The 27341-nt window shown below is 34.2% G+C and overlaps 1 protein-coding gene and 1 long non-coding RNA gene across 3 annotated transcripts; one reads left to right on the plus strand and one right to left on the minus strand.

The window, feature by feature from the left end:
- Positions 1-598: 598 nt before the first annotated feature.
- On the minus strand, positions 599-8596 carry LOC132189337 (casein kinase II subunit alpha-2). The gene is made up of 10 exons (XM_059604040.2): positions 8342-8596; positions 7122-7251; positions 5797-5991; positions 5092-5249; positions 3418-3508; positions 3231-3296; positions 2066-2148; positions 1677-1740; positions 1495-1563; positions 599-989 (listed from the first exon to the last, which is right to left on the minus strand). Exons 1-10 carry the CDS (start codon positions 8425-8427, stop codon positions 930-932), a joined length of 1002 nt encoding a protein of 333 aa, XP_059460023.2. The 5' UTR covers positions 8428-8596; the 3' UTR covers positions 599-929.
- Positions 8597-15343: 6747 nt separating this feature from the next.
- LOC148583898 (uncharacterized) lies at positions 15344-24535 on the plus strand. 2 transcript variants are annotated; one of them, XR_015909073.1, is made up of 4 exons: positions 15344-15461; positions 17721-17904; positions 24214-24285; positions 24462-24535. It is a non-coding gene; the product is annotated as an uncharacterized LOC148583898 (long non-coding RNA). The 2 variants fall into 2 exon arrangements; XR_015909074.1 differs by lacking the exons at positions 15344-15461; positions 17721-17904 and adding an exon at positions 23814-24103.
- The last annotated feature ends 2806 nt before the right edge of the window (positions 24536-27341 follow it).

A 27341-nucleotide genomic window follows, 5' to 3' on the forward strand; every position in this document is an offset into this window, starting at 1 on the left:
AAAAGAAGTGGCTTCCCTGATTATTGAGTTTTGAGGCAATCATCCTCTATTGAAACACGCGTTCAAGCACAAGCCACAACAACAACACCCACTCACCCAAAACTAAACTAAATTTAATTAACAAATTTAAAAGAAAAAATGCTAAATCCAAGGCAAAAAGGGTGCAGCAACTTTGGTAGCTTCTAGTTCTAACCCAATTTCCCAAATGTTTTTACTAGTCAAAACACACTTGAACCAGGTAAAAGAACTAAATTATTGATTAACACTAGGGGCAGCTAAAAATGTAAATAATCATATGGAACATCAGGGAGACCCAAAAAAGAAAGAGGACGAAGGGCAATACATTCACTATACCCTTTACATTTCACTGCACATTCTTGGAGGCAAGAGAATGTCTCGTAAAGAATGCACAAACAAAATTAGGCACAACTCTTTTAACATATGACTTACAAACACAACTTAGCACAGATTTCATTAAGGCAGTAGACACCATTCAACCTCCATGTGCATGGACCCCCAACCCCTAATAACGGGTCTCCTAAAAATCCCGTCATAACCTATTGACCCATTGACCCAACGCAAAATGGTAACACTTGAGGAATCAAATAAATTAATATCTAAAATATCATGGTAGAAATTTAAACTACGGCTCATCTGGAAAGAAAGTGCAGAAAAATACCAGCATTTATAGTACTAAAAGCAGCAATATCCAGAGTCTGAGAAACTTCATATAAAACCTATGAGCTAAGAGAACAATATACAGCAAAAACTGCAAGTGAAGAAATTCCAGCAAACAAAAATCCGTGTCTGACCAACCACCTAATGTAGGTAGCTATCTATCATGAATTAACCATGCACAAGCGACAACACATACAAATGGCCTGAATGGAATACAAGTCTGCTTAAAAAATGACTCTGCGTGGCTAGGATTATTGTGTCCGCATCCTGCTGTTCTCTGCACTTCTCACCTGGTGGAAATAAGGATGAGCCTGAAATACAAATAAATGAACTATAATACGGGATTATAACACCAGAAAGAACCTGTAATAAAACTGTAATCAAGAAGAGAGAAGGTTGAGTCTGTCAAGAGTAATCTTTTCCAAGTTGGGAAAAAAAATAAGGAAAAAAGCACTCAGTGAAACAAGTATCTCTGTTTTAATACATCGAGATATTTCTGTCAAGAGTATTCTTTTTTTTTTTTTGATATCTCTGTCAAGAGTATTCTAATACCAAACCAGCATTAAGAAGCAATAATAGACAACATCAAGATTTATTATCCTCAATGCAGAAGTTAGCTCCTTCGGTTGAATAGAAAATGTTAACAGCAAAAATTAATAAAATTCCCCAACAACTTGTTCTGACTATAAGCCCCTGCTGATGATCAAAACCAAGGAAAATCAGAAAGGGAATAAGGATTAACGGGGAAAAAGTAGGGAGGAAAACAGCAGTGAACAACCCATCCCCCAAAATGTCAGTTTAGAGAGATAGGTATACCATTGCTTCTCTTGCTGTAAGCCTATCCTGATGATCATAACAGAGAAGCTTATCTAGGAAATCAATGGCCTGCATATCACATAAATAAAGACAAAAGAATCAAACTTAGTGTTAAAAAGAAAACTCATAGCAGAATGAGCCAATAGCAATCTAATGATTTTCTAATTTTTAATGTAAATGACCTCTGGGGAAACTAGATGTTGATTATCTGCATTAATAAACCTGGACCATGGCTTCCTGCTGTGTCTGCAATCAATACAGTAAAATAAAATAGTATACACCAAATACAAGTGTTACGCCAAACAAAGTATCATCTAATACACTCAAGGAGAAATTGTTTATAACACAGAAAAAGAAGCTGCAGCAAAAGTGTATCCAATGTTATGGAGAGGCGAAGCCTTGGCTTTTGTTCGGCAATAATATTTAAAACCCCAAATCCATCCTCCTCCTATAGATGTCACTGCCCCCGTGCCCTAATTGCAAATGATCGTTCTCAAATTGTATCTTCTTTCAAGTTACACTTCAATTTGCCCACTTGGGAGGCAAGAAATCATAACTGGGTTAGGCATACCTTCCAACAAGAGCATCAAGCTGTGGATCAAGGACCAGATGATACTTGTTCAAATATGCATTTAACACATCAGTCCCAAGAACCTGAAGAAGAATTTACCTACATTAGATAACAATTCTTTTGAGCATTTACAATCCATCAATAATAAATATACGAGCATTTACAATGCATTATTGCTAAATAAATAAATATTATTGTTTTTTTACTGTTTATGAAACCTCAGTATTCCTATAAAAAGAACAATTACCCTTCTGTTCAATGAGCTCTTGTGTCTATTTTACCAACTTAAGATGTGCACATTACAACAAACATCATGTTCTACCAACTAACCTGTTGGTATAACATTGAGATTGGTACTGCCCACAATCATGGTTTTTGAATTAGAAGATTTCCATACAAAGGGCATGAGTACTTATTTTTGTTGGTTAAGTACTTCATTAACTGTTTTGGTCATCACTCATGGGTTCAGCTTATACAAGCTCCAAACTTCAATTGCACTCACATGAAATTCGAAGGAATGCTTGGATGTTTTTCATGGTACTTTACAGGCTGAATTGGTTGCATTAACTGCATGTAAGTAAGGAATGTTATTGTTTTCTATGCTTCAACCCATAATTGAAAGCAGTTGGATGTTGAATTAGGAGTCACAACATAGACTGAAGCTCGCTTGCCTCAACTATTAAACTTTGGTTAATCTTTATGGTGGCACCTGTAACAGCATCTTGGGGTAAGCCAGAGCTAAGGTATCACAGAAGCATAGCAGTCAAAGTCTGCACCTTGCTTAGCAGCAACTTTAAGGAAAACCTAGAGCTCTATAACCGCAAGGCACAACTCATTTAAAACCTCATTTTGCATCAAATGTTCAAGCCAAGTATGGTCAACCTGGAGCAACAGTGTTCCTCCCATGCTATGGGCAAAACTAAAAAATCTTTGAAACACTACTTAAGGTACAATGATTCTCCGCTATTTGCTAGGTTTCTCTCTTGTATACTTCTTGTATACTTGGGTTGCACATTTGCTCTTTTTAATAAATTTGTGATTACTTACCAAAAAGGTACAATGACAGACAAACCAAAAATTTCAGCAGGTTTTAAAACTTTTAAGCCCAAATATAAGCAAGGATTTCCTACAATTCTAGAAATCAAGGGCAAAGCACAAAAACTACCTTCGCAATTTTGACAAGCTGATCATGATTGTCATGACCATAAAAGAATGGCTCCTTCCGAAAAATCTGAAGGGGAAGAAAACACCCCATTTAGAAATATCATCATGGAAAACAAGAAAAATGTCATAACATCTCCAAGCAACTGAAACACTCTAGAAGGACTATGCGGTTCCGGCATAACTCTCACCATTCCTGCAAACATACAGCCCAGGCTCCACATGTCCAATGAATAGTCATAGTCTTGTAAGTCAACAAGTAGTTCAGGCCCCTTAAAATACCTTAATGACAATGGCTAAATTTGTTAACTTTCTGCAAAATAGATATAGGATGTGCACAATTCACATATCAAAAGAGCACGACATCTACTTAAATCTAAAACCATGAAACAACCTAGTAAACTAATCTCACTGAATGACAATGACACTCTAGTTAACATTGATGTCCCAGATCAGTTTAAAATACCTTAATGACAATGGCTAAATTTGTTAACTTTCTGCAAAATAGATATAGGATGTGCACAATTCTGTCGAGTCACATATCAAAAGAGCAAGAAATCTACTTAAATCTAAAACCATGAAACAACCTAGTAAACTCATCTCACTGAATGACAATGATACTCTAGTTAACATTGGTGTCAGAGATCAGTGTAATTATAAATTGATAAACATCAGCAAATGTGATCAAAATTAAGATGCTGAGAACTCCCATATATTGCATCAATATTAAGGGGGGATATAAATCAACTTCTAACACAACAATGATGCCTAACATTTTTCTTTCAAACTTTAAATCATGAAAAAAAAAATTTTTTGACTCAAAATCAATATGTAGAACCTTAAGCAATTGATAATTAAATGCAAAGCAGGTTCTGCTATGCAGGGCAAAAAAGTTATGGCTAGTTATGCATGTCAATATTAATTCATACATAATCAACATACTCATTAACAATGAATGATACAATATGCATGACATGAATTGACTGAATAGGATACGAGCAGGTGCTTTCAAGCCTATGTGACCAATGCACTTATGCTGCCTTCACTCAAAGGAAAGCACTTTCAAAGAAGCAATGGATGATGAAAATGGTGAGGTTGAGAAGCATTCACTACTTCATCTTCTTTATGCCAATGCTACACAAAGGGGGTTAGTTAGAGAACCTAAGTTATCTTATTTTGCTTTGAGGCAGTATTGGGATTGGAGGTCAATCTAGGGAAGAATGTATGGGGCGCATTGCCTAGAAAAACAATGAAAACACATTCTTACTCAGGAAAGTTCTAATTTTGGAAGAATTATAACTTTCTGGAAATTTTGAACAGATTTCTAGTTGGGTCTATCTAGGTGTATAATTGTGGTTACACTTGGTTAGAGTTTCCGTGGAGTCTCTAAGAGTCCATAAAGGTTTTCTAGGCTTTCAAACTAGTCTCTTTGGTATTCATTAGCCAATTTAATTTGCAAGACAGTCCATTAGATAAGAACTCATAAGGCAGCCCGGCATCATAGAATGTGTAGATGTATCATACCTAAGACAAATATAATCCTAATCCCTAAATGATTTATTGCTGACTAAACAAGAGAAGACATCAAAGTCCAGAACTAATGAAAACACCATAAACAGAGAACCAAGGTCACAAACAAAGTAGCATTCCAGCAGTCTTGCTACAAGCATCTTCTTCGGCCCTTAACTACGATAAACATCCAATCAGAATTGATACGTGTGTGCTTTGTCAAACTCAGTAGTTAATCATAAATTGTGAATATGAGATTAAGAGCTCCACAAATCAGACTGAGATGAATTAGTAATATAGGAAACAAACATTTTCATCGGTTCATTAAAGAATTTTCTGAATCCAAGTAGGATCACCTTGAAGCTACTCGGACATTGTATTCTTTGCCAGGATGGTAGAATTCAGCAAGACCCCAATCAATCAAGCGAAGTTTTCGCAGCTCATGGTCAATCATAACATTGTGAGGCTTTACATCTCTATGCATAATGCCTTGCGAATGGCAGTAATCCAGCGCCTGCATTTACAGATGGCTTGAATTAATTAAGCATGTAAGGATATATCCACTAACCTCTGAAACTTAGAGTCCTTGACATAGTAACCAAAAATTTGCTACCAATATGTTAAAATGAGACGCAACATAACACAAGCCATGTGATTAACCAAAAAAAGAAGTGTCATGCATTAGCCACATAATCACAACTAAAAGAAAAACAAAACAAAAGCGTCAAAGACAATGCATCAAATAGCCATCCGACATAATATTTAGGTGAAGAATGTTTTGTTAAAGAGTACATATACCTGATAAATGAGCCCTAGTTTAAATGCACCTCCTCCCCTTGTAAAAACAAAGTGGAGTGCGAGGTCAATATTGACAAGTGTTACTTACCAAAAAATGTTATTAAAAAATAATAAATAAAAATTCTGCTATAACTTTTAGAAGTGGCAATTGATAAAATTTCTTACCAATTTTATTTGCCTGTTATACATTTTATATATAGTTCTCCCAAGAGTTTAAACACAGACTCAAAAGCCACTAATTAGCAACATGATCAGATGAAAACCTTGAGAAGCTCGTATACATAGTAGCGTATGTCATAATCAGTCAGCGTGGGGTACAAAACTTTGAAATCTGTACTGTTCACGTATTCAAAGACCAAGCTAGGAGTCTTTGAGTGCTGATCTCTAACAATATCAAGCAGCTTCACAACATTTGGGCCTCCACAAAGATTTTGTAGTATTTTAATCTCCCTCTTTATCTGCATGAATACCAATACATGTATCACATTCACATTATTGTGTGTAGAAAAGAATCATCACCAGTTAACAAGGCAATAACAAATGAATTCACTTATAAGGTAAGAAATATTTGCACTGACAACCATATATCCCAAGCAAACAGATATGGGAACAGCTATACATCCCCTACAAAATAATTCCAGACCCCTTAATTCTGGTGTATATATATATATATATATATATATAGATAGAGAGAGAGAGAGAGAGAGAGTCAAGCTTCTTTATTAAAGAAATCACAAAGCTTCAAAATAACATGATCTTCTTCCCATTGGGTTGGAAAACAAAAAATAACATGGGGATTCCACTCTTTACCTTAGTGGCTAATGCACTCTACATTATAAAGCACTGATTCTTTTTGGTCGCTGGAAATGGCTAAATTACTAAATTGCTAAATTTTAGTGATCTACCATGACCATGAGCTTTAAACACAAGCCCCCTATACCACAGTGATGAGGATTTATCACTATGACTAGATGGCATCTTCATTATAGAGTACTGAAAATTCTAATTAAGTTAATGAGTCAAAGGCTGACAAAGAGACTTCTATAAACCACTCAACAAAGTGATCACTTGTGCTACAATCTATCAAAATTGGATACTATCTCATACATTTATATGAAGGTCATGCCTATAAGCCTCATAAAATAATATACATAAACAGTTTTTGATACCTTAAGCTTAAAATGATAACTATAAAAACCAATTAAGACTATACTTATGAACTGTCACAAGAAAGAGGTGATGTTTTTTTAACTACTAACCAGAATTAACTAAAGCCAGAGTCCAAAACCACAATAACCTCGAATATAATTAGTCATTTTGATTTCCAACTCCAATATACTTCAAATGTAATTCCACCCCCACAGTGACCAAAGTTTAGAATAACACATGCTTAATGTGTTGCATATTTGAATTTTTCTTTACACCTTGGTGAAGCTGATTTGTGAAGTGTAATAGTTCTGTTGCTTTGTTTAAAAAGGCATACAATTTCTTGCACCAATGCTTAGGAATAATATCTACTTCATCCAGAATATACCGACAGTTTTAAAATAAATCTTGTTCAACAGAAACAATGCAAAAGATCACTCACCTTCTTTTTCTTGACGGGTTTAAGGATCTTGATAATGCATTTCTCATTGTTAGTAACATTTATACCCTCAAAAACTTCACTGTATTTTCCCCTTCCAACTTTTCGAACAACCTCATAGTCATCCTGATCACTGCATACATGCAAGGAAATGAAAACAATTACACAATGTGCATTTTAAATGAAGAAAAAAAAAGTTGTTAATCTCAAAATTTTGATATTAATTATAGAGAAACAATCAATGGCTTCAGGGAGCAAAATTCCCTGTTGGATCCCCCATCAATTCCATTTGGCAGATACTCCTCCACCTAGTTCAAGCTGGGTCCAGCCCCAACTTGATACGAGTACCAAATTTTATTTCCCCCCAAGACTTGGCAATTTTAAGATATAAGCGTTATTTTATCAGAAAACCATAGACTTAGCACCAAAAACAGCTAATAAGATTAATATCAGAAACAATGGTTTAATTCTCTCTTTTTCCTCGCCATCCATGCAGATTAAAATATACCCAGATTTCGGACTCCAATAAGTAGATTCTATTCTTCTCAAGGCTTGTCAATGTTTCAACTTAACAGCCAAATGAGAGAACAAGACCCACTTCCTGGCTAAAACGAGTACCACTCTATTGCTTCCACAGTCAAATAATTTTACCTATAGCACAAAATGAAACTTTAGAATTATGTCAACTATATAGTATACCAGAACAAACAGTTAACCTCTGTCCTTTATAATTGGCATTTTGATCACCAAAGTTACAATTTCCAGCAAGATCTATCACATGCTGACTCAATCAAAAATATTAGCAAGTTCCCAACTCCAGACAGCTTCAAATGGGTAATCACGTCCTACGCGCAACCTAGTAGCCGTTTGTACCCTCATCAACGTGTCAAACTACGTGTTAGCTCAGTAAAAACAACTTTCCTTTCTTTTTCTCAGACGTGTATGTATGGAGTTTTGCTACAACTTCAATACCATTAACTAATCCCCATAAACATAAAACCAATCACTTCCTAATTCATATATTCACAAGATGCTCCAAAACAAATAATTCCAACAAAACAACAACAACAACAATAATAATAATAATAATAATAATAATAATAATAATAATAATCCTAGACATATTGGTAATACATCTAAAACCCTAGATCCCATTCAAGAAGGAATAGTTGAAGAAAATGTGAAATAAAAGAGAGGTGTAGAGTTTTTGAAAACAATTTTACCCCCATTGAACGGCGAGAGACTCGTAGTCCCAGTAATCTCTAGCGCGGTGAACATTGACATCAGTGTAGACTCGAGCCCTGGACATGGCTTGCTCCAAATACTCGGAGGAAAATGAGCACCACCCTGTTACGTGTATTCGCGTTGTCGATCAACCTAAGCATCAAACAAACAGTAAGTACAATAGCGATTGGTTATGAACGATAACTACACCCTGAAGGTTGAAGAATCAGGAGGTAACAAAATAGAGTGGATAATTTTTTATTTTTTATTTTTGATAAATGTTATTTTTCATCTTCTATTCATTTTCGTAATTTTTTTTTTCAAATTTATTATTGGATCGGTGACTTCTATAAATCCAATATCCAACTGTAATTTTTTTTTTAAAAAAAAAATGAATGAAAAATAAATGGGTGATAAAAGAATAAATAGCAACTCTTTTTTTTAATGTTTAAGATAATTATATTTTTGCTTTTTAATTAAAGAGTAAAAGAGTTTTTAAAAATATATTCCCGAAAATATAAAAGGTTACATGTTTGTAAAGTATTTTTATTTTGACTTGAACATTTTAATTTTGTGATTACTACTTTTTTCTTTTTTTTTTATGGGATCCATTTCAAAAAAGTTTGTGTTAAGTCCCTATGATCAGGTGTGGTCCCAGTCGATTGATCTACCTCTTTGAGACGTTAAGTAACATTTAAAATCATTAATATATTGAAATTCAATAATAATCATCTCAAATTTAATAGTAATTTTAAAAAAAATATTACATTTGTGAGAATTATATGAAAACTCTATTCTTTCTTATATAATTACTCAAATCCCTATAGAATTATTCTCTTTCATATAAACAACAATCATTCAATCAACATGTTTATTTAGGGTTTAAGGCAAAGGTTATTTTGACAATTTTTATTGATTAAAAATCATACTAAAAGTGAAAATAGTGCTTCTATGAAAAATCAAACTCATACCCCTTTATATAAACTAATACCATAATAATCATTAAGTTATACATATCATTAGAAATAATCATTGAAAATGTAAATCTTTGTCTATACTTAATGGGTTTTGTGATCCTCACTAATGGGCCTATGCATTCCAAGCCCACCCATTTGAGCTTTTCTAACGAGGGTAACCTAACGATTTAAGGAAGGAGATGCTACAATTTTTTCCTTATAAAAATTTCGTGATCAAAATTTGTTTATAACTGATGTAAGGAAGTAAAAGTATTCACCCACTCGCCCTTGCCTCGGGGGCCGCCCATTTAAGTAGAGTCTCATCATCTGCTACTGGTACTTGGGGGGTAAATGTAATGTCTTCCGCGAGCCACTCCATATGGGAGGCACTAGCTCTCCATCAAGACTTTGGTTTGAGATTTTTTTTTATTTGAATAGTAATAAAAATTTATTAATATGATATAAAATTTAAGAATGTTAAAAAAAAATAAAAAAAAATAAGAGAAATAATATCAGGCCATTGTAGCCTTTTTAACTGTCTCTCGAGTCACCAACTTCTTCGTAGTGTAGGGCGATCGACACTTCCTTCCGTAAAGAGCCTAGCATGGCGCCATGTCAATGCTTGCCTTGAAGTTATTGTTGTAGGCAAACTCTAATAAAAAAATTTAAGGAGAAAATTTACTTTATCCCCTGAAGTTTCAGGAGTTTTTCAATTTGAACCCCAAAGTTTAAAATTTGGCAATATACTCCTCTAATGTTTCAAAAATTTTCAATTTAAACATTATGTTACTAATTTCCGTTAAATTGGACGGAAATTAAAAAATTAAAAATTAAAAAATTAAAAAAAAATAAAAAAATAAAAAAAGCCTGAGGGCAATTACGAAATTTCATTGATATCCGTCTAATTTGATGGAAATTAGTAACGGAATGTTTAAATTGAAAATTTTTGAAACATTAGGGGGTACATTGCCAATTTTTAAACTTTGGGATTTAAATTCAAAAATCACCAAAACTTCAGGAAGAGTAAAGTCAATTTTTCCCAAAAATTTATTGTATCCAACTATCCTTAAAGTCTAAAACACAAGCTCTTCGCGTAGGTTTGGGTTAATCTTTTCGAAGTGTCCATTTATTTGAGGGCTTTGATTTGTAAGAAAGTGTTGTCTTTGTGAGTCAATCTACTATCGTCAACATCCTATGCCCCCTTCCCTCCAAAAAAAAAAAAAAAAAAAAAAACCACCTTAACCATCTTTCTTTTGGTTTGTTAAACTATGACAATGTCATAACAATCAAACTCACAAGGGTTAGTGTGACGCCATGAATTAATGTTATCTCATATTAGGTGGAAGGATTGCCTATATTGACTAAGTGGATGAGTGCTTAAGTCTTTAATTATTTACTAAGTGAGATTCGACTTTATAAATGAATATAAGAAACTTTAATTATAATTTAATTAGTTATTTTTTAGTAATAATATATCTAGCGCTTTCCTAAGTCTTGACAAATGGTAATAGAGCAACTTAGTAACACCATATAACATTGAAACACTGCATGACAGTGGCGGATCTAAGAATTGACCTTAGTAGGGGCAACATTAAAATAATAAAATTATTATTATTATTTTTTTATAATATATAAAAATATATATGATGCATACAATTTAAAAAATAAAAATAATTTATAACATAATATACGTCTTCGTAATATAAAATATTTATCCTTTATGAAGTCTATATGACCCATCTTTTATTGCATGCTTATTCATTAATTTTTTATTTTTATTTTTTTTATCCACCTAAATTTATTGCCCTTAAAAAACTCAACCCCGCAAGAGAAATTATAGGAAATAGCACTAGATGCTGACTGATTTGTTGGTCAGTGTTGATATATGTTTATAGATAAAACTACTATTTTGTTACTAGACAATGAAAATTCGTTTAAGATTACTTAGAAAATATAACTCTTGTCCGTAAAATTTTATTAGAAAGTTCTACCACTAAAAAATTGTTTAGCTATTTGGTAACTATGTTTCTTTTTAAGTGTTTTTTTGTTTTACTATTAGCGATGTTTAGTAACGAAATGAAAACAAAAATGCATTCAGAAGCAAAAATGACACCAAAAAAAAGATGTAATATTTTTTTATTTCATTTTATAGCAACCTAAAATGGTTAATGTTATTTTTTTAAAAAAAATTAATGGTAGTGAGAATTTAGCACTTGTTAGGCTACATGGAGACACACAACATACTTTTTGCAGATTAACTATAATAGTGACATTTTCCCACATATTAAGCATAATATCGTTTCTTTACCCGAAGAATAACTAAAACAATAGAGAAGGTGATTGAAGCTTGCTGGCCGCATAGACTACAAGTCTACAAAACGCACTATTTTCTCCGTATGCAGCCACCTCACCTCTCCCTATCTCTTATCAATGTGACCTCTTACCAAGTAATTAATATTTCCACATACTCAAGAGACTTTACCAATTCCCTAGAAATCGGTCCTCTTGAATCCTAGATACTTTTACGCTGTTTTCTCCATATGCAGCCACCTCAACTCCCCCTGTCTCTTATCAATGTGACATCTTACCAAGTAATTAATATTTCCACATACTCAAGAGACTTCAGCAATTCCCTAGAAATCGGTCTGCTAGAATCATAGATATTTTTACGCCAGAAACCGATAACTCTTCAGAAACTTCAAAGAGAGGCGAGGAAGATTGGGGTGAGCCAAAAAAGGAGGAAAGCGCCAAGAGGAGGAAGAAGATAAGAACGAGAAGGAAGAATTGGAGTAGGGGCGAGGGCTTGAAAAATTAAAAAACTAGCTTATAATTTTTTTTTTTTTTTTTTTTTTTCAAGGCACCCACCCCTACAGTATCTTCGCCACTGATGACATGGCCATGATGAGGACTTTTTGGGATTTTAGTAGGAGAGACTACGACACCGAAGAAAATGTTAGTCTCGCATTGAATGAGTAGATTGTCACATTGACTGAGTATAGTATGTAAAAGTTCTTATAAGTGATAAGTCTTTGATTAATTTCTTAGACCGGGTTTTAAACTGATTTTAAGGAGTTCAAATTATAAATTAGAGTAAAGTTTACATACCCTTATTAAATTACCACTTAATTGATAATGTTCCTCTCAAACTTTTAATTGCGACAATGTCTCTCTAAACTATCAAAACATTGTCAATGTCCCCTATAAAGTTAGCAAAAAGATAAAAATGCTCTTATATATTTTTCAATAAGACAAAAATATCCCTATAAATTAAAAATATATATAAATTTTTTTTATTAAAAAAAAAAGAAATATTTTAAATTAAAAAGAACAATTTTTTTAAAATGAAAATTTTTTAATTTTAAAAAAAAAAAAAAAACCGAATATTTTTTCAAACGATTTTTTTAATGGAAATTTTTGCTTAAAAAAAAACATTTTTTTTAAAAATATTTTGTTTGATAAAATGAAACTTTTTATTTTCTTAAACGAATATTGTTAATTTTTTTAAAACGGAAATTTTTATTTAAAAAAGTTATAAAACAAAACAAAATTTTTCTATTTTTATAACAAAAAAAATCGAAAATTTTAATTTTTTATTTATAAAAATGATTTTTTTTTTTTAATTTTAAATGTGCCACCCTTTGGATTTTTTTTTTTAAAAAATTTTTTTAGGTTTTTTCTAGAAGTTTTAGTATTTTTTGTTTTTATTTTACTAAGGATAGTTTGGACATTGGGGAATATTGACAATTTTTTGTAGTTTGGAGGGACATTATCACAATTGAAAGTTTAGGGTGATATTGTCAATTTAATAATAGTTTAAAAGAGGTATATAAACTTTTTCCAATAAATTAACTAGTCCTTTAGAGTACTAGCTAGCTAGCACAAATGTGACTAACTATTTACCTAATTGTTACCCCTTTTCATTTTCTTTCTTAAGTTTTTTTTTTTTCTTCTCTCTCTACAACCTTTCTTTTGCATGTGTCCTTTTGTCTCCGAAGGCATTTTCTGTCGATGGACACCTCATTCCGAGACATCGTCGTAGGTCAAAATCGAATTAGGGCAAAAAAACGAATAGTATTAGATATAATTTTCCTTCTTTTTATTTTTTGCGTAAATTTCTGGAATGAGAATAATAATAATAATAATAAGGGTTGGTTTTATTTTTTTATTTTTTTCTCTTAAGAGTTTGATTTTTATTAAGGAGATACATGTGGTTTTGATAAAGACCAAATTGATCATTTCGTCTATTAACTGTTAATTGATTTAACGGAAGTTCACGCCACTGACACGTGGACCAATTAAAATTTGACACTTGGCATAAGTGGTCACGACATTAGTGATGATGTGGCCACCTAATTAAAATTTATATTTAAAAAATAAAATAAAAAAATATACCACCAAATGGCCAAGGGGTTGGCCGTAGTCACTCCAAAATTTTTTTTTTTCTTTTTGAATTTTTTTTTTTTAAATAAAAAATTTAATTAGGTGGTTATATCATCACTAATGACTTAGTCACTTATGCCAAGTGTCAAATTTTAATTGGTCCACGTGTCAGTGACGTGGATTATTAAGTCAATTAACGGTCAATGAACGGAAAGACCAATTTGATCTTTATCAAAACTACAAGTACATCATGTAATAAAAATCAAACCTAAGGAGGTATTATATATTTAACCCTTTAAAATAAAACAAAATAGACTAAGGTAGTCACAGTACTCGGTTATTAACGTCGGTAACGTTCAACCTGGTTGTCGAAAGAGACAGATTATGGAGTCCGTACATTGAAGCGAGGGATAACGTATATATTGCTGAAAATTGAGAAATGCTACATTCTAATAAGCATCCCACAAGTTGCCAATATAAATCTGAGCTGGCAATGAGCACATGGCCGATTTGCAATTTTTTATTATTTAATTTTTAAAATTTTAAAATTAAAATTAAAACAATAAAAAACTTTAAAAAAAAACTAAAAGGAGATTGCAAGGGGTGGCCAGCCTGGGTGGCTTCGGCCCAGACGTAATAAATATCCCACAAATTGCCCATATAAATCTAAGCTAGCAATGAGCACATGGCGCATTTGCAATTTTTTATTATTTAATTTTTAAAATTTTTAAATCAAAATTTAAACAATAAATTTATTTATTTATTTTTTTTAAAAGTAAAATGAGATTGTAAGGGGTGACGGGCCACCCCCTGGGTGGCTCCGGCCACCCTAGACCCAGTTTGGGGTGTCCGAAGCCACCCCTAGGCCCTTGGGGGTGGCCAAACCACCCCCAAGAGCCAAAAGAAAATTTATTTATTTTTTTTCGATTTAGCCTTTGTAGTGGCCGATCCACTCTCAAGGGCCATAAACCACCTCCATTGATCGGTTGGGGGTGGCCAAAGCCACCTTATGGCCCTTGAAAGTGGATTGGCTACCCCCAAAGGCCATGGGGTGGTTTGGCTATCTTTAAGAGACAAATCGAGAAAAATTATTTATTTATTTATTTATTTTTATCCTTTGAGGTGACCGAACCAACCCAAGATTCCTTGTAATCTACTTTTACTTTTTTTTTTTTTTTAAAAATGCATTATTGTTTTATTTTAATTTAATTTTTTTAAAAAATTAAATAATAAAAATTTCAAATGGACCATCCGCTCTTTGTCAGCTCAGTTTTTTTTGGGCATCTTGGGGGATATTTTAATCTTATTAGAATCTATCATGTCTCCTGAAAATTCTACGTGGATGGGGCCGTGGGGTGAATTTTCAATTTATAAGAAGACAAGTCGATTAACGATTGGCTACATAATTATTTTGTCAACTATGGTGGGTTTTTGGTGGGCCCGGCCACGCGTGATCAAGAAGAAAGATATTATAGGAGCTGATGCACTCACCAATCAAATTTAACTGATAAAACAAAAAATATCTGAAAACACAATTTTTTTTTTTTTTTTTTGAAGTATGAAAACACGACTTGACTCTAGGTAGTAGGTAATTGACTCATGGACCTATATAGCACCAGTACTCACCGAATCGAACTATCTTCTGTTAAGGGGAAGAAGATGAATTTGAGATTGAAGCAATATTCCATTTTCGCTCAATGTTACTTTCTCTGCCTCTGTTGCTTCTTCTTCTTATCGTTTCAGGTTTCCAAAGCTCAAAATGCTACTACAGTCCCATCTGAAGGTTTTCTCTCTCTCTCTCTCTCTCTCTCTCTCTCTGTGTACGTGCATGCATAATTAATTGAAGTGATAATACAAGCAGAAGTAAGGGTACGTACTGGTCGATCCATCTCCCCTTTAATCTTTAGCAGTATGAACTATGAACTCTTTTTTTTTTGGAACTATGAACTGATCTCTTATGTTGTCCTTACTGCTGCTAGATCTACTGTTTTTTTTTAAAAAATTATTATTATTATTTTTTAAGGTTATAGGTTTGGGTTTTTTTTTTTTTTTTCAATTTAATTATTGTTTGATTCTGTTCATATTTTTGTCATTTAAGAACGGTGGGTCATCTTTTAGTATTAAAGAATTATGAGAATATTTTATCATAAAACTAAGAGATGAAGTTTAATCAATCAAATTTCAAAACAGTTTTCTGTCCGCTAGCTCTCTGAAAAAACACTTCCCAGATAAAACCTTTTCGTTCTCAGCCAATTAAGGAGAGCTCCACACACCATCCTCATTCTTATAAACTTGTTCCTTCCTTTTTTTTTTCTAGCTTTGGTTCCGACATCTATTGTGTTTGAGATTTAGATTTTGGATCTATCACAAATTCACAATTGCTTCTTTTTACCGATAAAGTGTACGATGCAACATAAAGATTAAAATAATTTAGAGAAGTATATTTTTGATGGAAAAAATATTTGAAAAAAAGAGGTTATATATATAGAATAAATATTTTTATTTTGATAAACTTTTTTTTTTTTTTTTTTGGTCTAATTGCCTATTTTCATAAACTTAAAAAGATGTAAATTTAAGTCCTACTTATAAAAAAAATTAAAAATTAAGAACAAAAAGAGAAAAAATTATGGGTGACCCGCAACCATCCCACTTCCACTTGGATGGCCACATAGATACTCTAATTTTATTTTATTTTTTAAATATTATTTAATCTTTAAAATAATAAGTTAGCTTTTACTCCTACAAAAGTCCAGCACTTATTTTGTCAAAATGTTCTTACAATAAGGAGAGAAGACTGATTTTATAAAATAATGCTATAAGTTTTCATAAAGTTCTCCTAGAGTCATCTTAAATGTAACGTGGCTTTTAAAATCACCAATAGATCAATAGTCAATAAATTACCTCTCAAATTCAACAGTAATTTTAAAAGTCACATCACATTTGAGATGGTTCTAAAAAAATTTATAGCATTACTCGATTTTATAAAAAAATATTTTGTGTTTTGAAATTTTTAGTAATATATTTGTCTTCAGTAAACAAATGACAAGAAAAAAAAAAAAACAAAAAAACAAAAAACAAAACAAAGGTTCATCGACCTTCTTTTCATTTCAAACAACAATCCATAGTTATTCACAATTTGGGGGCAAAATAAATGAAATGATATTTACTATTCTCTTAACATTTTCAGTTGAATTGGTCTTCATTAATTTATCATTTTTTTGTTTGTCCTTCTTAATTAAGGTTGAATTGAGGCTGCCAACACAATTGAGAATGACTTGTCAACATGTACCTTTATCTGGTCCACGTTCCTCTAATTATTGACACCTAGTAGTGATGGAACACCACTCATTCTTTTTAATATGCATATTATATAGTCAATATATTTATTTATAATTAAATACTTATATATAATTAAAAAATAAAAATATTTATATATTTATATTTATATGTATTAATCTAAAATTTAGTTTGATCTCAATTAAAGTTATGTTGGACCCACCCGGATTAAATTCGTCCCCACACCCATCACATATTCACATGGGATAAGGATCCTAATCCATGCGCATTGACATGGGACTCTTTCATGGACCATTACCTCGTTTATTACATGATGGAATCTTCTGACGTCCTTTATTACATCATAAGGGAATTTTTTCTTAAACTTCAAGGAAATTTAAAGTGAAGTTGCTGTTAATGCTAGTAAAAATTTATTTTTAATGTATTTTTAGGTGAAAATGGTAGGTAACTCCAACGTCAACAAAATTGATTTGTTGTAAACTTGATTATTAATTAAAAAGAAATATTAAAATTATAAACAAGGTATTTGGAGTACTGTGCAACAACATATAATATAAAGCTCATCTCAATTTTATTTACAAATATAACAAAAGGATATCCCGTCAGCTCATCTAAATTTATCATATTTATCCCACCCATGGGATTTTATACATATAAATCGGTTCCTATATAATTATGGTTTTATTGTATGACTCTCAAGAGAAAATGGGTTTTTTTTTTTTTTTTTTTGGAATGGTGCGCGCAGTTGCCGCTTTGAACTCAATACTCCAACAATGGGATGCTCCGGCGGTACCTTTATGGAACATAAGTGGAGAGCCATGTACCGGATCTGCCGTCAACAACACGGAGTTCATAGACCCCGCGAATAACCCGGCCATCAAGTGCGACTGTACTTACGAGAATAATACAGTGTGTCACATAACGAAATTGTACGCCTCTCTTTCTCTCTCACAACAATAGGTACTTTTTTTTTTTTTTTTTTTTTTGTTAAATACTTCAAACCCCTCTAGGGTTTCTCAACTTTATTTTTTCTTTCTTGGAGTTTCATTTTTATCACAGGAGGTCCCTATGATTTTGATAAGTGACCAAGTTAGTCCATCCGTTAGTTGACCGTTATGACTGACACGTGGACCAATCAAACGTCGATACGTGGCATATATTTAATTTTTTTTAATTAAAAAAAATGTATTATTATTATTATTAAAAAAAAAAAAAAAAAGTAACAGAAAAAAAAATTGGGGGTGGCTCTTGGCCATTTGGGGGTAGCCGAGGCCATGGGGGTGGCCGAAACCACCCCCAGCACCCACTGGAGCCACCCCCATGGAGCCTTGGGGGTGGCCGAAACCACCCCCAATGATGGTTGGGGGTGGCTCGGCCACCCCCATGGAGCCTTGGGGGTGGCCGAAACTACCCCCAAATGGCCAAGAGCCACCCCCAATTTTTTTCCGTTTCTTTTATATATATATTAATTTTTTTTTTAAAAAAAAACATTTTTATTATTATTATTTTTAATTTAAAAAAATTAAATATGTGCCACGTGTCGACGTCTGATTGGTCCACGTGTCAGTCATAACGGTCAACTAACGGATGGACTAACTTGGTCACTTATCAAAACCACAGAGACCTCCTGTGATAAAAATGAAATCCCATGAGGGAAAAAATAAAGTTGAGAAACTCTAGAGGGTTTGGAGTATTTAACCCTTTTTTTTTTCGTTTTTTTTTTTCCTTTCTGATTCCTGAGCATAGACAAATACAATAGAGTTTGATTTTTTTTTTTCTTGAATTTTCTAGTTAATAAAAGTATGCGGTTAAATTTTCTTAAAAATTTATTTATTCCTTATTTTGCTTGTTCTACAATTTATAATTCAAAGAACTTGTATGACTAATTCCTGTTATTCAATGAGTTGATTAATAAGCTTGAAAATATTATTACTTAGTTTGAGATTTTCGATTAGTAATTGTAAGAAAACTTAATAAAAGGTTTAGAACTATTACATTCTCAAATTAATAGATAAAAATTATGTAATAGTAAGATTAATAAGAGGGACTCTCAAGGGGGAATAACTTCAATTCGGTCAAGGCAAAAAGGGAGGGTTTTTTGCCCACAACTCGCAAGCTAACACCTTAGCTTAGCACATAAACTCAAAATGAGAACAAAACACCATATTATTCCTCCCACATTGACCTGCCGCCCACCTTCGCCTGACGCCGTTGCCGAAAATGCCGCTTCCTCTTCCGCCCCTGTACACCCCAGCCACCTCATATGGCCACGCAGGCCATCTCATATGGCCTGGGGTGGCCAGCGAGCCACCCCGTGGCTGGGGTTGCTCGCCGGCCACCCCAACTCCTCCCCTTGTGGCCGCTCACGTGGCCCAGCTCCTCCCCTTTTGCTGCTCTTATATATGATTTGGTGTTTTGTTCTCACTTTAAGTTTTTGCATTTTTTCTTGTATCGATGACGTGTCACGTGTTGATTGGTGGGCAACAAACCCATGGTTTTTGCCAAGACCATATAGTTGCAGCTCTCCTCTCAAGGACTAGTAAAACTCAAGGACTCTAAAGGACTAGCTAGTTAGTGCAGCACTGAGTTTTACTAGGGGAGCTTATCCCAAACCAGCCACATCAGAATCTATGAGGGCGTTATGTGCAGCAGAATTTTGCAGAGATTTAGGAATGCATGACATTATTTTAGAGGGTGATGCTGAGGTGGTGGTTAAGGCCATAAATAGGTATCGATCTATATGGAGTAGATATGGACAAATCATTGAGGATGTTAGAGGAGTTTTAGCTGGTTTTACAAAATGGGAGATTATGCATGTCAAGCGAGAAGCAAATGGAGCAGCCCATGGAGTGGCAAAACTGACAGCATGTGAAAATAGTGAAAAAATTTGGATATATAGAGGAGATCCCTAGTAGTATTTTTTCTATTGTAACCTTAGAGCATTATGCTCTTTCTATTTAGAGTCTTGTACTTTAGATCTTATTATGAAATGAAGTCAAAGCTTTTATTCAAAAAAAAAAGAAAAAAGAGATAGATATCAAATATCTTTTTTATGGTGTTTTGTAGCAACTATTTAGAGGAAATCTTGTCCTATCTTAATTGGTGTGGTAAGTTTATTTTTAATAAAACTACTTTTCACATTTATTTATCATCTTTATGTCACATTGATTGATGCGAAATGTTTAAAATAATTTTTTTTTTGTCCACCTAAATTTATTGAGAGAGAGAGAGAGGTGAACCATGATGTAGATGGAAGAAACAATGAAAAAATATATATTTTTTTTGGAAAACAAAAAGTGAAAAAAATAATAAGAAAATTTATGGTTAAATACTTTTTTGCCTCTAGGGTTTAAACACTTTATTTTTTTTCCTCTTAGGGTTTCATTTTACATGTGGTTTTCATAAAGACGAAAATTGTACCTCCGTTAAAATTTCGTCTAAAACTTAACGGAATGCCATGTTAGCACTAATAAAAAATTGTCACGTGTCATATAATATTTTTAAAAAAAATTAAAAAGATTAAAAAATTATTTAAAAAAAAAAAAAATTGGGGTAGACTCGCCATCCTTGGCCAGCCACCCCTTTTGACCATGGGGGTGGTCGAGCGACCCCATGGCCAACTGGAGTACTGCTTTCATTGTACGATTATATGCTCTTAAATCTTAATATTCTGAAACGTATATTATGCCTGGAGTGCTGGTGCTTCCTCATTCATTCTTGGCGATGGGATATTAAGGGAAGCTTAATTAGCAAGTGATTAGAGCTTTTTGCTTTGTGGAGGCCGTAAAAAATGTCTGCAAGGCTTTTGCGTTCCTTAACAGATGAAAACCAAGATCTGCAGAAGCAGATTGGGTGCATGAATGGCATTTTTCAGCTCTTTGACTGCCACCATTTCCTCAATGGCCGACGTACGAACAGCCACAGCCACAAGAGACTTCCAGTTGGGCTCCTTGGGGTGGCCGAGCCACCCCATGGCCAAAATTTTCTTCTTTTATTATTATTTTTTTTTGGGAAAAAATATAATTTTCTATTCTTTTTATTTTATTTTTAAAAAAAATTAATTATATGACACGTGGCAAAATTTGATTGGTGCTGACGTTGCGTTCCATTAAGTTTTTGATGAAATTTTAAGGTAGGTACCATCTTGGTCTTTATGAAAATCACAGGTACCTCCTGTGATAAAAATGAAACCCTAAAAAATATTGAAACCCTAGGAGGCAAAGAGTATTTAACCTTAAAATTGAATGACGTTTTTATTGTTCACAGTAAAAACGCAATTACCATGTTGCTAGCTTACCAAACTGTTGCCGTTTTAAAAATGTCACTACAGGCACATCACTAACCTATTAGTAACGTTTTTTGGCCCAAAAAGTCATTAATAGGTAGTCATTAAACATCAAAATTTTTGTAGTGGAAGTGGAAGTATGACTATAATCGAGCCAATCTAAACATGTGATGTTCAAATTTGGTCGTTTGATTTTTTTTTTTTTATTTTTTTTTTCCGAACACGAGCTCAAGCTTGAGCTTTATATTGAATGAGCTCAAACTTGTTCATGAGCTACTCAATTAACTCATTTAATCCATGTATAAAATAAATGTCGTGATTGTTTTTGTTTTTGTAAATTTATACTAATTATTAGTTACTTAATTATGACTAAAATTTATTATTTAAGTAATTAGAGAAATTAACTCAAATATTAAACAATATAATCTCGAGTTTATATGTTTATGTTACACACATATACATACACATAAACCCACTATAACACAATTCTCAATTATAATATTTCAAGTTATATTTATTAAACTACAAAGAAAATTTATTTTTATACTTGTAAATAACTACACACGTTTTCATTACAAAATTAAAAATAATAAAAATGAAGTTATACTAGTCTATACGAGTTGATGCAAGCTTATACAAGTTTGGGTCATTTATTAAATAAGCCTAAGTTTTTGTTCAAATTCTGTTTGATTAATAAATAAATTGAGCCCAAATCGAGTTAATCTAATTCAAGCCATGTCCAGTTCAAGCATGTCTATGTACGTCTTTTATTCATTTATAGCCCTAAATGGCGTCCCACTTAAAGTAGGACTAAGATCATCTTTGGTTCAAATGAATTGAAAAGAGCAAGCCCTTTAAGGAGAGAGGGCAAAATTGTCATTTATATTTGTTTTTTTTCTTTTTGACAATTTTACGCTTGCACTTCCAAATTCCGCAAAGGAGGGGGTGGAGGCCTTCGGAACAGGATCCTCTCTAGTCCATTTTGGACTGAAGAATATCTAGAATGGTCATGATCTTTTTAAAGAGATTCTGAGGTCATAAATAGAACATTTGTTCAATTAATAAAAAAATAAAAAATATTATATATATTTTTAAAAAAATTATAAAACAAAATTATAAAAAATTAAGGGGTGGCATCGGCCACCCTAGGGCCCTTGGGGGTGGTCCGGCCACCGCCAGGTACCAGATCTAAAAAAAAAAAAAAAAATTCGTTTGGCCATTGGGGGTGGCCCATTGGGGGTGGCCGGACCACCCCCAAGGACCCTGGGGTGGCTTGGGCAACCCCAAACCGGCCGGCCTAATGGCCCTTGGGGGTGGTTTGACTACCCCCAATGGCCAAACGATATACATATATTTTTTTTAGTTTGGGTTTAGGGGGTGGCCGGACCACCCCCAAGTGCCATGGGGTGGTCCGGCCATTGGGGGCCAGCTAAAATGGGGTGGTCTGGCCACCTCCTATGGCCAAGATGGGGTGGCCAGCCACCCCTTATTTTTTTTATTAATTAATTAATTATTATTTTTTAATCTGAAATATTTTTTCTTATTATTATTTTTTTCGTTAGACATGTGTCCTATTTTGTGGCTATAAGATTTATAAGAAGAAATTTCAGCCATGAACCAGATATTCTCTGGTCCATTATGGACGGAGAAATCCTATTCCAACACCCGGAGGCTTATTCGTAAAGAATCACTTTCATTTTGAAAACTGGCCTATGATTTGAAATGAAATGCTGAAGTTTGTTTAGGCCAATGTGATAAGCCAGTTTGGACTGTTTCTAAAAATGGTGTCTATGTAAGTGCAGAGACTTGGGAAGCCCTTAAAAAGAAGAATGAAGAGGTTATTTGGTGGAAGTTAGTTTGGTTTCCTCTTGCTATTCCTAAGCAGGCTTTTATTTTGTGGCTTGCTATGAAGGATAGGCTACTTACAGGTGAGAGGTTACTCAAATGAAGCTATAAGGGTGAGGTTCAGTGTTGTTTTTGTCATTCTCAACTAGAAACTCGTGATCATATTTTCTTTGAATGTAGCTTTAGTTCGAGAGTTTGGAAATATTGCATGATTCGTTGTAGAATTGTTATGCCTCCTGTGATTTGGGATGAACTTGTTCAGCTTGGATGCAATAAGTGGGGAAAGAACTCTCTTAAGTGCTTGATATGTCAATTGGTTCTTGGTTCTGTTGTTTATAATCTCTGGCGTACTAGAAATGAACTTAGACATGATGGTTTTCCAAAAACTGAAGAGCAGCTACTGAAGTAAATTTTTTGGGAAATCAGGACTAAAATTGCTGTAAAAAGAGGTTTTCCTAGAACTAGGGAGAACCTTTTGTTGTGTTTATTGTGGAAGTTGCCTTCTGCCATCCCCTGTAATGTTGGCTTGTAGTTTTGTTTCTTGTTTTTTAATATGTAAGGGTTGTAAGGGGCTATTTTGGTGTTGAGTAGTTGCTGGTTGTAGGTTTTGTTTTCCCTTGGCTTTGTAAGGGGTTGTATTTGTATTTCAGTGTTGCTCTGTTTTGAGCTTTGGTTTTAATGAAATGCTTATTCTGAACGGCTCGCCTAGGCTATCAATGGACGATAATCCAGCGTTTACATAGAAAGCTTCCGCTAAAACAAAAGCACACGCACATAGAAAAGGAAAAGATTTTGTCGATTTCTCTATGTCTTCAATGGCTCCAAAAACCCGGTGCTCCTCAGGATTGAACACACATTTGCAAACTAAGCACAGCGCGTCTTCTAAGTCTGCTTCCAAGTGCAGACCACAGAAGCAATCGAAGATTTTCTCAACCATTTTTAGCAGCCAATACAAATCGAAAGATGGATTTTCTTCGTTCAAGTGCAAACTAGAATCTGTCAGTATGATAAATATATTTTGTGTGCCAATATTTTAGTTATTAGGTTGTATGGTAATTGAAAAATCACATTTACTTATTGCAGGCTAACTGTTTATTCATTTTTCCAGGAGAGTGTATGCTCTAAACAAGCTGGGAGCTTTTCCAGAAGATATTGTGGCTTTGAGATATCTGACAGTTTTGTATGGATTTTCTCAGTACCTTCTCTTGGCGTTTAATTTGTGAAAATGGACCATCATCTTTTTACATTTTTGAATTAAAAAGAGACATTATTTTTCATATCATGATGTGCGTTTTTTATTCTTAGATGCAAGAATTAGGAGCCGGTGATTATTATTTTTTGTTCGGAATTTTGTAGGAAGATTGATCAAAATTACTTCACGGGTACCTTGCCAGCATTTATTGGAAATTTAGCCGCACTGAAGGAACTGTAAGTATAGGGAGAAACCGTTCATTTCTCATTGAAAGTTTTTTCTAAAAAGTTTACCAATTTAGTTCATGAGTTACTCAACAGTCACATAGCTACGCATCACATTACAATCTCCTTATATCACTCTCATGATATTTTAGGAAAAAGGTTAAGCTTGCTGAATTTAAAATTGGCTTTTGTTGTCGTTGGTAGGCTGCTGTTTCTTCAATGGCAGATTAAGACTTGCTCGCAAAAAGATAGGAGACAAAGGTAGGTTATAGAGGAAATGATCCAAACGCCAACATGTTAAAAAAAAAAAAAGTAGAAAAAAAAGAGGTACCTGAAATATTAAACTTATCAATGCAGCATCTCTGTGATACCTCAGATGGTATGGATTGTAAGAGTTGTGCGGGTGTGTGATAAGTTCTACATCAGGCATATATTAGGTCAATCGTAGTATGTGAAAGATTAAAAAAAGCTCCAATAGTAATTTGTTCTTTTGGGGTATCACACAGGTTCAACCAAACATTCCTAGGTGGCCTTTGAGCCACTGCAGAGGCTGCAACCTGAACCTGACGCTGACCTCACCAACCTCCCCTGCGAAACCGGTTGTGACATTGAAAGGGAGAGATGCACACACATAGACACAATCTCGAAAACCCCATAAATCTCTTGCATTTTTTTGTTGAGTTGGAGCTCAAATGGCACAAATCATGGGCATGTACATGATCGAAGCTTGTGGGGATAGTGTAGAGTAGGGGCTGTAAGGGCTCTCTCTCTCTCTCTCTCTCTGTGCTTTGGACCTTTCGGTTTCTAGAACTCTTTGCCTTTGAATGGCTTTCGGAGAATGGTGTTTGGGAACTTGGATCCGGAGAGGAAGAGGCACGGGGGATTGAGGATGAAGCAGGCGGGGAGAAGGTCGTGCTGTGGGAGTTAGATAGAAGTAGCCCGAAAATGGTCGGTCTCTGCTGAGGGTAAATTTTTTTTGCTGTCTTTGTTTCTCTGGCTCGCTCTTCAGTGCTTTGTTCGCTTGTTTGAATCCAAACTTATTTGTTAAAGTGGGTGATTAATACAGTGTGACTTAGTGAGCTGCAGCGAACAACATTAAAGAACGAATAGGTATTTCTAGATCTTAATTCAATCAAAGGATCTGAGAAATCTTCTCTAAAACACTAGATACTCTCTAGGTTTTGAAGGAAAATCAAGAAGAAACTTAACTCTGAGTAATTCTTTTTAAACAAACTCATATATAATCAACAACTGCGTTTCTGGAGACTATAAGCATGTATTTATAGGCCCCCAAACCCTAAACCTAAAACTAATACAAAACTAACTCGGATTGCAATTCTACAGAGCTCGTCCGAACGGAACTTAAGGCCGTTTGGACGGCCACGCACATAAAACCTAAAACAGGAACAAAGCTACGAAACTAACTCGGATTGCAATTCTACGGAGCTCGTCCGGACAGGACATAATGCCGTCTGGACTGCCAGGGGAATAAAGCTAGAAATAAAGCAACAAATAACATAGGTGTCCGGACGGTCTTCGAACGAGGACTTTAGATGAGGCTCTCGGGTTTAAGCCCGTCCGGACGGGCTGCAGACGAGACTTGCCGATCTACATCAGTGATTCTAAGCTCCTAAGCTATGAGGTTCTTGCTCAAAGAGGTGCTCAAGACGCTGTGCAATCCGATTAAGTGGTCCTATGTTGTGTTTTGGAAATGGCTGGGGGTGGCTTGCCAACCGGCAGCCGGCAGCCACCTTTTTATTTTTTATTTTAAATATAAAGAATTAATTTTTTTAGTTTTATATATTTATATTTTTTTTTATTAAGAGTGACACGGGTTAGCATTTTATTGGCGCTAACGTGGCACTTAATGGAATCTGTCAAATGTTTTAACGAAATTTGACTCCGGGGACTAAATTGTTTTTTGGGATACCGCAGGGACGTCTGAGTTCATTTTAATACGATATGGAGCAATTTGTAATTTAAGCCAACCATAAGGATTGATTTTGTATTTATCCCTTGCATTTATTCAGACTAGTCCATCAACGAAGTTGGTTGTTGGATCAACTCGACAACGATTGAGTCAACCTGGTTCGTGTCAGATGGGTCCGCGGGCGGCAGCTCGTTTTGTCCGGTTTTTGTGATTGCTTGTGTGTTTTAGCCAGCAAGGGGATGTTTAGGCCGGGTCACCTGAGTTTTCGGTCTATTTCGGCTAGTTCAGATTCTTTTTGAGTATTTTTCGGCCGATACATGCATATTTCAGCCGAGTGCTGTTGATTTCAGCAATTTCTAGGTTGTTTTTGCTTCGGTTTGGGCTGTGTCTTGTGATTTTTTTTTTCAGCTTATTTCAGCAATGTCAGTGAGTTTGAGACTTGTTGGTGTGGTTATTTGACCTATTTTAGTACTGGTTGTGGGTGTCTTGCTCGTTGTTGTGGTTCTTTGGCCTCTTACAACATTGTCTGTGGATCTTTAAGCAAGTGATTGTGGTTTGTTGCTTGCAGTGTTCTAGTTTGAGTTATTTAGGGTTAATTGTTGCTGTTCGTACACTTTGTGGTGGAATTGATAGACATTATGGCCACTAAATCAGATTTGATTACTTCAGCTTCTCTGATTAATGCTCCTATGACGCATGTGAAACTTAATGGACAAAATTATGCTTATTAGGCACAATATGTGGAGGTATTTCTGAGAGGTAAGGGCACGTATCATCATTTGACATCGGGAAAACCTTTGGACTCTAGTTCTACTAGCCTTTGGTACCAGGAAGATAATCTAATTATCTCCCTTATGTTGAATAGTATCAAACCTCACATTGGATCTTCT

This window comes from Corylus avellana, chromosome 9, assembly GCF_965113065.1.
Source record: "Corylus avellana chromosome 9, dhCorAvel1.hap1.2, whole genome shotgun sequence".
NCBI lineage: Eukaryota > Viridiplantae > Streptophyta > Magnoliopsida > Fagales > Betulaceae > Corylus > Corylus avellana.

Excerpts from the sequence above, each read along its gene's own strand:
- LOC132189337 (XM_059604040.2), bottom strand. The coding sequence starts at position 8,427 with ATGTCCAGGGCTCGAGTCTACACTGATGTCAATGTTCACCGCGCTAGA. Across the intron at positions 5,250-5,796 it reads ATGTATACGAGCTTCTCAAG|GCGCTGGATTACTGCCATTC; the intron begins GTTTTCATCTGA and ends CTGTAAATGCAG. Across the intron at positions 3,509-5,091 it reads AATGTCCGAGTAGCTTCAAG|GTATTTTAAGGGGCCTGAAC; the intron begins GTGATCCTACTT and ends ATTGTCATTAAG.